This window comes from Choloepus didactylus, chromosome 18 (assembly GCF_015220235.1).
Source record: "Choloepus didactylus isolate mChoDid1 chromosome 18, mChoDid1.pri, whole genome shotgun sequence".
NCBI lineage: Eukaryota > Metazoa > Chordata > Mammalia > Pilosa > Megalonychidae > Choloepus > Choloepus didactylus.
The window spans coordinates 75,748,869-75,761,349 of record NC_051324.1 but is presented as its reverse complement, the minus strand read 5'-3'; the positions used below and the strand labels follow the sequence as shown (position 1 = coordinate 75,761,349).

At 47.0% G+C, this 12,481-nt stretch overlaps 1 protein-coding gene across 9 annotated transcripts in view; it reads left to right on the top strand.

Annotated features, from left to right (window-relative positions):
• The window catches only part of CCDC57 (coiled-coil domain containing 57), a 155,318-nt gene that overhangs the window by 93,748 nt on the left and 49,089 nt on the right, over nucleotides 1-12,481 (top strand). For all 9 annotated transcript variants that reach the window (XM_037810649.1, XM_037810653.1, XM_037810652.1 and 6 more), the window contains one exon: nucleotides 11,413-11,516. In XM_037810649.1, coding sequence (XP_037666577.1) covers nucleotides 11,413-11,516 — 104 coding nt within the window. The remainder of the gene's footprint in view (nucleotides 1-11,412; nucleotides 11,517-12,481) is intronic.

The following is a 12,481-nucleotide window of genomic DNA, read 5'->3' as shown; positions in this document are numbered from 1 at the left end:
TGGAGTGTGCCTGTTATTTGAAGCACTTCCGTCACACTGGGTTGTCTGGGGCAGCTCTGGGCTATGGCGCTGGCAATGGGCAGGAGTGTTTCCTGTCCACCAGGATGATGGCTGTGAGCGGACACCCCCCTTTTCTTGGGAAGTTGTGGTGTTTAGTGAATTTTCTCAGCCACTGGATTATTGCCTTTTGTCTCAGAGCTCTCTTAGTTCTGCTCTTGACTTGACCTGCCCAAATTGCAAGTCTCTGAAGCTTTCTGTATTGGGCTTCTTAGAGTAATTGTTTTAGAAAAAGAAAACAGGATTAAAAAAAAAAGGGCCCTCCTCAAAGATCTAATGGGTTATTGAAATGCTAAGAGACAAAAGCAATTAGGGCCATTAAGGAAAGGTCCACAGGGCAGAGGGATCAGCTTTTCTTCAGGATTTGCATATGAGGCTCAGGGCCTGAGCTCTGCCCTTCCCCTTTCTGTGTTCACCAGAACTCCAAAAATCCTCCGCTTTTATTTTGGAGTTTTTCGTGTTGTTTTTTTCTATGCCTGTTTCCTCTCTGCTGGGCTGGCTGCTCTCAGATTCTCCGGTGTCTAGTCTCAGTCTGTCTGTGGTTGGAGTTTGGATCAGTAGAATGAGTTTCTGATAAGGGCTGCCACTGCAGTTCTCCCTTCTCCTTCCCAGAGCTGACAGCCCCTCCTCCCACGGGACTGAGCCTGGCATGGAGGGGTGCGGGTCCCCCGGCCACAAAAATCACAGATTTCGCTGATCTCAGCAGTTCGACGTTTTCATGAGTGTTGTATGAAGTATGCCCAAAGTCAGATTGCTCTGTGGTGTCCAGTCCACGCAGTTCCTGGCTTTCTACCTACTTTCCTGGAGGAGTAACTAAAACATACAGCTCACGAGTCCGCCATCTTTCCCCGCCCCCCTTGCCTATTTTATAATTGGGCTATTTGTACTACTGTCCTTGAGTTATAGGATTTCTTTATATATGCAAGATATCAGTCTCCTATCAGACACAAGGTGTGCTGGTATGGATGTATAATGTACCCCAAAATGCCATTATCTTTGATACAGTCTTGTGTGGGCAAGAAATGCACTGGTGTTGATTGGGTTGGAGACTTTTGACTGGATGTTTTCGTGGAGATGTGATCACTCAACTGTGGGCGAGATCTTTCATTGGATAATTTCCATGGAGATGTGGTCTCACCCATTCAGCATGGGCCTTGGTTAGTTCACTGGAGCACTACGTAAGCTTAGACAGAAGGAGTGAGCTTGCTACAGCCAAGAGGGACACTTTGAAGAATGCACAGAAGCTGAGAGAGATATTTTGGAGACGGCCTTTGAAAGCAGACTTTTGCTCCAGAGAAGCTAAAAGAGGACAAATGCCCCAAGAGCAACTGAGAGTGACATTTTTGAGGAACTGCAGCCTAGAGAGGAATGTCCTGGGAGAAAGCCATTTTGAAACCAGAACTCCAGAGCAGACACCAGCCACGTGCCTTCCCAGCTAACAGGGGTTTTCCGGACGCCATTGGCTATCCTCCAGTGAAGGTACCTGTTCTAGTTTGCTAATGCTGTGGAATGCAAAACACCAGAGATGGATTGGCTTTTATAAAAAGGTGGTTTATTTGGCTACACAGTTACAGTTTTAAGGCCATAAAGTGTCCAAGGTAACACATCAGTAATCGGGTACCTTCACTGGAGGATGGCCAATGGCGTCCAGAAAACCTCTGTTAGCTGGGAAGGCACGTGGCTGGTGTCTGCTCCAAAGTTCTGGTTTCAAAATGGCTTTCTCCCAGGACGTTCCTCTCTAGCAAGCTTGCTCCTCTTCAAAACGTCACTGAAAGCTGCACTGAGTTCCTTCTCTTTGAGTCAGCACGTTCATATGGCTCCACTGATCAAGGCCCACCCTGAATGGGCGGGGCCACGCCTCCATGGAAATATCCCATCAGTTATCATCTGCAGTTGGGTGGGGCACATCTCCATGCAAACAACCTAATCCAAGCGTTCCAACTGAATCCCCACTATTATGTCTGCCCCACAAGTTTGCATCAAAGAATATGGCTTTTTCTGGGGGACATAATACATTCAAACCAGCACAGTACCCGAATGTTGATGCCTCACCTTGGACACTTTATGCCCTTAAGACTGTAACTTGTAACCAAATAAACCCCCTTTTATAAAAGCCGAACCATTTCTGGTGTTTTACATCCCAGCAGCATTAGCGAACTGGAATATATGTCTGTTAAGTCCAGTTCGTTTATCACATTAAGTTCTCAATTTCCTTAGTGGCCCTCTGTCTGGTGGTTCTATCTATAGGAGACAGTGGTGTATTGAAGTTTCCCTCAATTATTGTAGAAACATCTATTGCTTCTTTCAGTTTTGTCAATGTTTGTCTCATGTACTTTGGAGCACCTCGATTGGGTGCATAAACATTTATGATTGTTTTTTCTTGGTGAATTGTCCCTTTTATTAGTATAATAGTGTCCTTCTTTGTCTCTTATGACATCCTTGCATATAAAGTCTATTTTATCTGAATTTAGTATTGCTACCCCTGCTTTCTTTTGGCTATAGCTTGGATGGAATATTGTTTTTTTATTCTTTCACTTTCAATCTCTTTGTGTCACAGGGTCTAAGATGAGTCTCTTATAAACAGCATATTGATGGTTCATATTTTTAAATCCATTCTGCCAATCTATGACTTTTAATTGGGGAGTTTAATCTGTTCACGTTCAATATTACTGTAAAGGCAATTCTTGAATCAGCCGTCTTATCTTTTGGCTTTTATTTGTCAGATCTATTTTTCCCTTCTCTCTCTATTTCCTTTAAGTTACCCTTACTAATACTCTTCAGTTCTGTGTCCTTCTCCAGGCCTCTCTCTCCTTTCTTTTTTTCTCAGCTGGTAGAGCTCCCTTTAAGTATTTCCTGTAGGGCAGGTCTCTTGTTAACAAATTCTCTCAGCATTTGTTTGTCTATGAAAATTTTAAACTTTACCTCAATTTTGAAGGAGAGCGTTGCTGAATAAAGAATTCCTGGCTGGCAATTTTTCTCCTTCAGAATCTTAAATATGTCATACCACTGCCTTCTCACCTCCATGGTGCCCGCTGAGCAGTCAGTACTTCGTCTTATGTTGTTTCCCTGGTATGTGGTGAATTGCTTATCTCTTGCTGCTTTCAGGACTTTCTCCTTCTCTTCAGCATTTGACAGTCTGATCAGAATATGTCTTGGGGTGGGTTTATTTGGATTTATTCTATTTGGAATTCGTTGGGTTTTCCAGTTTACTAATGCTGCTGTTTTGCCAAACACCAGAAATGCATTGGCTTTTACAAAGGGGGTTTATTTGGTTACACAGTTACAGTCTTAAGGACATAAAGTGTCCAAGGTAACGCATCAGCCATCGGGCACCTTCACTGGAGGATGGTCAGTGGCACCCAGAAAACCTCTGTTAGCTGGGAAGGCACGTGGTTGGTGTCCACTTGCTCCCAGGTTGTGTTTCAATATGGCGTTCTCCAAAGCGTCAGCTGTCAACAGCCATCTTCAAAATGTCTCTCTAGGTTGCAGCACTGAGCTCCTTCTGTCTGAGCTTTTGTAGGGTTCCAGTGAACTAATCAAGGCCCACCCTGAATGGGCGGGGCCACACCTCCATGGAAACTATCCAATCAGAGTCATCACCTACAGTTGGGTAGGGCACATCTCCACGGAAACAACTTAATCCAGTATTCCAACCTAATCAACACTAATACATCTTCCCCAACAAGACTGCATTGAAGAACATGGAGTTTTGGGGGACATAATACATCCAAATCAGCATGTTGAGCATCTTTGATTTGCATACTTATGTCGTTTAAAAGTTTTGGGAAGTTTTCCCCAACAGTGTCTATAAAAACTCTTCACAGCCCTTTACTCTTCTCTTCTCCTTCTGGAACACCAATATTTGTGCACTTCATGTTGTCCATCATTTCCCTGTGATCCGTTTCAAATTTTTTTATTTTTTCACCATTTGTTCTTTTGTGCTTTCACAATCCATCACCTTGTACTCAAGTTCACTAATTTGTTCTTCTACCTCTTCAAATCTTCTGTTATGTCTCAAGAATATTTTTAATTTGATCAACATCTTTTATTTCCATAAAATGTGCTATTTTTTAATTTACTCTTGCAAATTCTTCTTTATGCTCTTCTAGGGTCTTCTTCATGTCCTTCATATCCTGAGTCATGACTTTGATGTTTGTGTGAACTTCTTTGATTAATTGCTCCAAGTTCTGTGTCTCCTCTGGCTTTTAATTTGGGTGTTGGGTTATCCTTATCTTCTGGTTTCTTCATATACTTTATAATTTTCTGTTGTTTTTGGCCTCTTGGTATTTGCTTATCTTGACAGGGTACTTTTAGTATATGCAGGATTCTTTGAACATTTATCCATAATTTGGCAGAGCTACAGCTCGGTGGAGTGCACTTTCCCTGACCTGTCAGCAGGTGGCGCTCCAGAGCCATCTCTTGCCATCAAGCCAGTTCTCCCCAACTTCATCTATGCCCTGAGTGGGGATGCAAACCACGTGGAGGTCCAATCAGTGCACCAATTTTCCGTGTGCACTGGGGACCGGCAGCCCTGTGGGTGGGGGTTGCCCTGTGCAGTTTGGCAGGGAGTCTGCTCCATGGCACAGTGGTCCTGGCTGTTCCCAGGGCTGTAGGTGGAGCACTCTGGGGCTGCAGGGCTGCACATCTCACCTTCCAGCTCAAATGCTCCCCAGTCCGTCTGCTGTGCGCCTGCGTGTATCTGGGGTTGGGGGATGTCTCCTGGCACTTCCGTGTGCCACCCTAGCCCCTAGGCTGTGCACGCCACAGGCTTCCATGGAGGAAGGGTGGATGCTGTCACAAGGCCACTGCTTTGGTTTGCTAAATGCTGCCGTCATGCAAAACACCGGAGATGGATTGGCTTTTATAAAGGGGGTTATTTGGTTGCAAAGTTACAGTCTTATGGCCATGCAAATGTTCAAACAAAGGTATCAACAGGAGGGTGCCTTCACTGAAGAACACCAATGGTGTCTGGAAAACTGTTAGCTGGGAAGGCACGTGGCTGGCGTCTGCCTGCTCCTGGGATGCTTCTCAAAATGGCGTTCTCCAAAATATCAGTGTCAGCTTCAACAGCTGTCTTCAAAATGTCTGTCTCAGCTGCAGCAGGAAGCTCCTTCTGTCCGAGCTCTTATGTAGTGCTCTAGTAAAGTAATCAAGGGCTACGCTGAGTGGGTGAGGCCACACCTCCATGGAAATTATCCAATCAGTTATCACCTACAGTTGGCTGGGTCGCATCTCCATGGAAACAACCTAATCCTAAGATTCCAACCTAATCAATACTAATACATCTGCCCCCACAAGATTGTGTTAAAAGATAATGGCTTTTTCTGCGGAACATGATATATCCAAACTGGTACAGCCACCGAATCCCGAATTCCCTCAAGGAAGCTCTCAGCCCCGGGGCTGTGATGAGTCATCTCCCCACCCAGCTGCACAGGGCGTGGAAATCTGCCCCCTTCCACACTCGTCTGCCTGCTCCAACCGCCCGTCCCTGGCATGGGGGCTCTTGGCCATGGGGCTGCAAAGAGTTGTCACCCGAGCCAAGTGCTGAGGAGGGTGCCGGAGGTGTGGAAGGCTGCTCCCCTCCAGGCTTGTTGGCAGCTCCAACCGCCCGTTCCCTGGCGGCGTTACGGGCCGAAGACTCACCAGTCTTAGAAGCAGTCTCTCGGCTTCTCCACGTGCACACTCACTGTGGGTGTGGAAGTCCCTGCCCAGCCGGTGCAACCCTGGAGCTGTTCTGGAGCGCTTTCTGTCCTTTATCTAGTGTTTTTCGTAGAAGAGAATTTTGCTCTGTCTCTCCTAATCCGCCATCTTCCCAGAAGTTATGAGTGGTTTTTGTATGGTGGCTTTAAATCCTTCACCCTTGACCCTTCTTTTAAGGATTTTGGTAGATTCTTTGGGATCATGCCATCTGCAGAAAGGGGCGATTTTATTTCTTCCTTTCTAATATATCGGCCTCTGAGTCCCCTTTCCTCCCTTTTTCACCGGGTGGCTCTTCGAGTTCCGTGCTCAGTGAGCGTGGCAGGAGCTGATGACTTGCCTTAGGGGAAGGGTTTTGTTCTCCCACTGTTGATATAATGTTCGATGTAGGTTTTTCATAGAGGCCCTTTTTCTGTTTGAAGTTTCCAGCTGTTCCTAGTTTTCATGATGGGTGTTGAATTTGTCAGATGCTTTTTCTGTATCAATTGATAGGATCGAGTGATTTTTCATTTTTAGACAGTTAATATGGGGGATTACATTTTTGAATATTGAACAAGCCTTGCATTCTTGGAATAAGCTCCTCTCGGTCATGGTGTATAATTCTTTTTATATTTTGCTGAATTCGATTTGCTAATATTTTATTGGGGATTTTTGTGTACATCTCCCTGAGGGATGTTGGGCTGTAGTTTTCCTTTTTTTTGTACCATCTTTGTCTGGTTTGGTATCAGGATGATTTTGTCCTCATAGAATGAGTTGGAAAGTGTTCTGTTTTCTGAAAAAGGTTGTATAGAATTTGGTATTATTTTTTCTATAAATATTTGTAGAATTTGCCAATGAAACCATCTGGGCCTGAAGATATCTTTCAAGAAATTTGAACTGTGAATGCAATTAGAGAAAAAGACAGAGCACTGTTTAAATAGTCTGTTTCAGTTTGGGTGAGTTGCGGTGGTCTGTGGGCTTTGGGACCTGGTCCACTTCCTCCAGGCTGTGGGACTTCACGTGTGTGAACTTGCTCATAGTTTTCCCTCATGATCGTTAGCTGTCTCTGTGGTCGACAGTGCTGTTTCATCCTTTCATTCCTCTTTGGTAATTTGTGTCTTCTCTTTTTTACTCTCTATAAATCTTGCTGGAGATTTATCCATTTTACTGATCTTTTCATGGAACTAGCTTTTGGTTTGGTTGAGTTCTTCTATTGTTTTTCTGTTTTCAGCGTCATTGATTTCTTCTACCTTTATTCTTTCATTCTGCTTGCTTTCTGTTTAGTTTCCTTCTCTTTTTCTAGGTTCTTGAGATGGAAGCTTAGACTACTGGTTTGATATCTTTCCTCTTTCCTACCATAAGCTTTTAGTGTAATACATTTTCCTCTAAATACTGCTTTAGATGCATCCCACAGATTTTGACATCTTGCATTTTTATTTTCATTCAGTGCAATGCATTTTTTATTTCCAGTGAGGCTCCCTCATTGACCTGTGGATTATTTAGAATTAAATAATGATTGTTAACTTCCAAGTGTTCGATGCTTTTCCTGTTGCTTCTGTCTTTGATTTCCTGTGTGGCTTTGTGTAGTCAAGGACATACTTTGTATAATTTTAATTCTTTTAAATGTGTTACGGTTTGTCTCATGGCCCGGAGTGTGGTCTGCCTTTCTGATGTCTTCTGCTGCTGGGCGGAGTGGCCGTGGAGGCTGCCGGGATCCTGTCGGCTGATTTTTCTGTTTCCTCACCCGTTTTCTGTTTGGTGGGCCTGTCAGTCACTGAGGGATGGGTGTTGAGGGTGCCAGCTGTGATTGTGGAGTTGTCCGTTTGTCCTTTGAGTTCTGTCAGCTTTTGCTTCACGTATTTCAAAGCTTTGCTGTTAGATGTTTATGCAGTTTGTGCTGTGTTAGCCTTTGACCCTTGTGTTAGCGTGCAGTGCCCCCGTTTGTCTCTGGCAGAGCTCTTGGTTCTGAAGTCCACTCTGTCCACTCTAAATTAAGCCACTCCAGCTCTCTTTTGATTATGTTTGCATGGTTCATCTTTTTCATTCCTTTTGCTTTTAACCTATCTCTACTATGTTTGGAGTGAATTTCTTGTGGGCAACATATAGTTAGATCAATTTTTAAAGTCATTCTGACAACCTCTTTTACTTGATATGTTTATACCGTTTGTATGTAATATAATTATTGATACGTGAGGTTTTAAATTTGCCATTTAATTTTTGTTTTCTGTTTGTTACTTCTGTTTATTTGTCCCTGTTTCCTCCTTCCTGCCTTCTGTGGGTTTCTTGAACACTTTTTAGTATTCCCTTTTAGTTTCTCAATACTGGCTTTTTAAAATTTATTTTTTATTAGAGCAGTTGCGGGTTTATAGAAAAATCATGCAGAAAGCCCCAAGTTCCAATTCTATAGTGTTTATGAATGTATCTACTGATGTTGTTTTTGTTTGGTTTTGTTTTGTTGTGTGGTGGCTCTGGGGATGCCAATGCACTGACTTGGCTTGCACAGTCTCCCAGTGTCCGCGTGTGAGATTTCGCGTGGAGTGGTGGCCCTGCCCACCCGGGCCCCTCACTTCTCCTGACTTGGGGAGAGAGTGTCTCAGATGTCGCCTCCGGTACAGTGGGGACCACAGCAGGTGGGTTATAGCTTTGCTTTCAACTGTAAAACAATTTTAGGAACTCAAGAGGAGAAGAATAGGCTCTTATACCCCTTTTCTGTCACTCTCTCTTCGTTCCTGATATTCCGGGTTTCTATTTGTTCCCATTTGTCTTCTGCCTGAAGCACTTCCTTCAGCAGTTCTTTTAGAACAGGCCTATAGGTGGCAAATTCCCTTAGTTTTCCTGTAACTGAGGATGTATTTAAGTTACCTTCATTCCTGGAGAATACTGCCACTGGACATGGGATTCTGAGTTGATAGTTCTTTGCTTTTAGCCCTTGAAAAATATCATGCCCACAAATGAGAAGCCAGTTGGTCGTTTCTGATGAGAAACGCGCTGCCGTTCAGAAAGCGCTTCTCCCTGTGTGAAATCCTTCCCAAGATTGCCTGTAGCTTTAGGGGTTTATGATGATGTTTCTGGGAATAGACTCCTTTGGTTCATGCTGTTTGGCATTCACTCAGCTTCTTGAATCTGAAGGTTTGTGTCTTTTGCCAAACTTGGGGCATTTGCAGCCATTCTCCTTAGAAATACTTTTTCAGCTCTGCACTCTTTTCCCCTCTCCAGAGGGAAATGTTACCTTTTGTTATTGTCTCGCAGGTCCCTGTGGCTCTGTTCTTTATTTTTTTCCTGTCTGTTTTCTCTCTGTTCAGATTAGACCATTTCTATTGATCCATCTTCAGGTTCACTGATTCTTTCACCTGTACTGTCTGCTGCTGTTGAGCTCCTCCAGCCAGACTGTTGCTTTGGATATTGTATTTTTCAGTTCTAAAATTTCCATTTGATTCATTATATCTTCTTTTTCTTTGCTGAGACTTTATATCTTTCCATTTCTTTTAAGAGTGACTAATTGCTGGATGGAGCATTTTTGTGATCGCTGCTTAAAATCCTTGTCAGATAATCCCACCATCTGTGCCATCTTGGTGCTGCCTTTTTTCATCCGGGTAGAGATTTCCCTGGTGGTTGTTATGATGAGCTGTTGTGGATTGTTTCCGAGACATTTGAGTATGAGCTATGAAATTCTCGTTCTCCTTTCACTCCTCTGTGTTACCAGCAGTCAGCCTGCTTAGGTGCACTGTACAGGGCCCGCTTTCTTCAAGCTGTGGTTTGAGTGTCTGTTCATTTTTCCAAGCTTTGTCATGTTTTTCTGGCCTGCCCTCTGTGGTGTCCACACCATGGGCTGGTTCTCAGAGTGTTGCCATGTGGATCCGGTTTCACACATGGCATCCTCAGGGGCTCTGTACACTCCTCCCTCCTCTCTAATCCCCCCACGTCACGTTGTGCAGGACGGGGTGGGGCAGGCATGCTGGATGGGTTCCTCCCCCGCCTCTGCAGCATGGGGGCAGCCGTGTCTGTCTGGAGTAGGAGGGTATAGCCAGGCAGCTCCATCCTGCAGGGCCTCCTTTTCCAGGTCCTCTGACTCCACAGAGCAGACTTTGCTGGGCCCTTTTTTCTGTCTGTGCTCAATGGCTGTGCCATGGCTGGACCTGGCTATGCCGTGGGTTGGGCTGTGGACTGGGCTGTGGACTAGGCCGTGGCTGTGCCATGCTGTGCCGGTTTGAATGTATTATGTCCCCCGAAGGCCATTGTCTCTGATGTAATCTCGTGCGGGCAGACGTTATCAGTGTTGATTAGATTGTAATTCTTTGAGTGTTTCCATGGGGATGTGCCCCACCCCGCTGTGGGTGATGACTCTGATTGGATAATTTCCACGGAGGTGTTACCCCATCCATTCACGGTGGGTCTGAATTAAATCACTGGAGCCATATAAATGAGCCGACAAACAAAAGGAACTCAGTGCAGCTGTGAGTGACATTTTGAAGAGCAACTGAGAGTGACATTTTGAAGAGGAGCTATAGCCAAGAGGGACACTTTGTAGAATGCACAGAAGCTGAGAGAGGAGCTGCAGATGAGAGACAGTTTGAAGACGGCCGTTGAAAGCAGACTTTTGCTCCGGAGAAGGCAAGAAAGTACAAACAACCCAAGAGCAACTGAGAGTGACATTTTTGAGGAACTGCAGCCTAGAGAGGAACGTCCTGGGAGAAAGCCATTTTGAAACCAGAACTCCAGAGCAGATGCCAGCCACGTGCCTTCCCAGCTAACAGAGGTTTTCTGGACACCATTGGCCATCCTCCAGTGAAGGTGCCGGACTGCTGATGTGTTACCTTGGACACTTTATGGCCTTAAGACTGTAACTGTGTAACCAATTGAACCCCCTTTATAAAAGCCAGTCCTTCTCTGGTGTTTTGCATTCCGGCAGCATTAGCAAACTAGAACACATGGGCTGGGCCGTGGCTGGGCCATGGCTGGGTGTGGGCTGCCATAGTGCTCTGGCCAGCAGACACAGAGCCAAGACAAGGAACTCACTGCCGTTGGTCCCTGGAACCCCGAGGTACCCAGCCCTGCTTTTCCTCACCTTGCAGAATCTTCCAAGAGTGCTTTGTGTATTTTGTCCGGTGTTGAGCTGTAAATAGTGAGAGGAATAGATTAGAAGGGGCATTCTCTGTTTGTCCAGAACAGGAAGCTTAGATTAGCTTTTGCATTTCTGGAATGAGCTCAACATATGGGGTGATATGTTCTTCATTTATGTGTTGCTGAAATTTTGTTTCTTAATCTTATTTAGAATTATTGCATTTGTGTTCTTGAGTAAGACTGGCCTATAATTTCCTTTCTCCTAACATTCATGTCCGATTTGGGAATTGCGGTTATTCTGACCTCATGAATGCATTGGAAGGTGTTCCCTATTTTTGTTTTCTGAAAGGGTTTGTGTCTGTTGGTAGACTTCAACTTTAAAACCACCTGAGTCTGGAGATTTCCTGGTGGGAAGGTCTTATTTTGTGAATTCAGTTTGTTTTCCTAGTTATAAAATGGTCCAGATTTCCTTTTGTGGGTGTGATTTTGATGTTATATTTTACCAAGAAATTGTGCACTTCACCTAAATTCTGGAGCCTTCCTTCAAGCAGCCACGCTGGCCCTCTGCCCGAGTGTCAGCAGGTGAGGCCCGGAGCCTGACAGGGCCTCTCCCCACAGGGCCGGCTTCACGGGGTGATGGAGCGGCCACCACACTTGCCATCAGGAAGCTGGGTGACAGGGTGACCCTCCTGAACGTCCTGGTGACACAGCTCAGACAGAAGGTGAGGGCCGGCCCCAAGGGGGAGTAGGCAGGGTCCTCTGGAGAGCCTGCGGGGTGGGTGCCACAAAGCCCCTGGACCCAGACATGCCCGTCTGTGCCTCAGTTTCCTTCTCAGCAAGGGGTGTTGAGGAGTGGCTGGTTCATTTCACACATGGCCGGCAGAAGGTAGAGGAGAAGCAGGTGTGGGTCAGGTGGCGGCGCGGAGCTTCTCTCTGGGCCTGCCCGTCCCCCCGTGTCCCGTCCTCTCCCGGGCCTGCCCGTCCCCCCGTGTCCCGTCCTCCCCCGGGCCTGCCCGTCCCCCCCGTGTCCCGTCCTCCCCCGGGCCTGCCCGTCCCCCCGTGTCCCGTCCTCCCCCGGGCCTGCCCGTCCCCCCGTGTCCCGTCCTCGCCCGGGCCTGCCCGTCCCCCCGTGTCCCGTCCTCCCCCGGGCCTGCCCGTCCCCCCGTGTCCCGTCCTCGCCCGGGCCTGCCCGTCCCCCCCGTGTCCCGTCCTCCCCCGGGCCTGCCCGTCCCCCCGTGTCCCGTCCTCCCCCGGGCCTGCCCGTCCCCCCCGTGTCCCGTCCTCCCCCGGGCCTGCCCGTCCCCCCGTGTCCCGTCCTCGCCCGGGCCTGCCCGTCCCCCCGTGTCCCGTCCTCGCCCGGGCCTGCCCGTCCCCCCGTGTCCCGTCCTCCCCGGGCCTGCACGTCCCCCCGTGTCCCGTCCTCGCCCGGGCCTGCCCGTCCCCCCGTGTCCCGTCCTCTCTCCGGCCTCCTGTCCTGTGAGGGGAAGGGGCGCGGCCCAGGAGGGCGGCAGGACCCGCTCCCAGGTGCCCCTGCTCGGCCTGCCTGATTGCCGGCAGGATGCTGGTTGTGCGTTTCCCTCTGGCTCCCTTAGAACTTTACTTAAGATTTGTGCAAACATTGCCCTTAAGGAGCTTAAAATTAGCTTTTGAATTTGGTGGCAGAGGAGGGATTCGATTCCTAATGGGT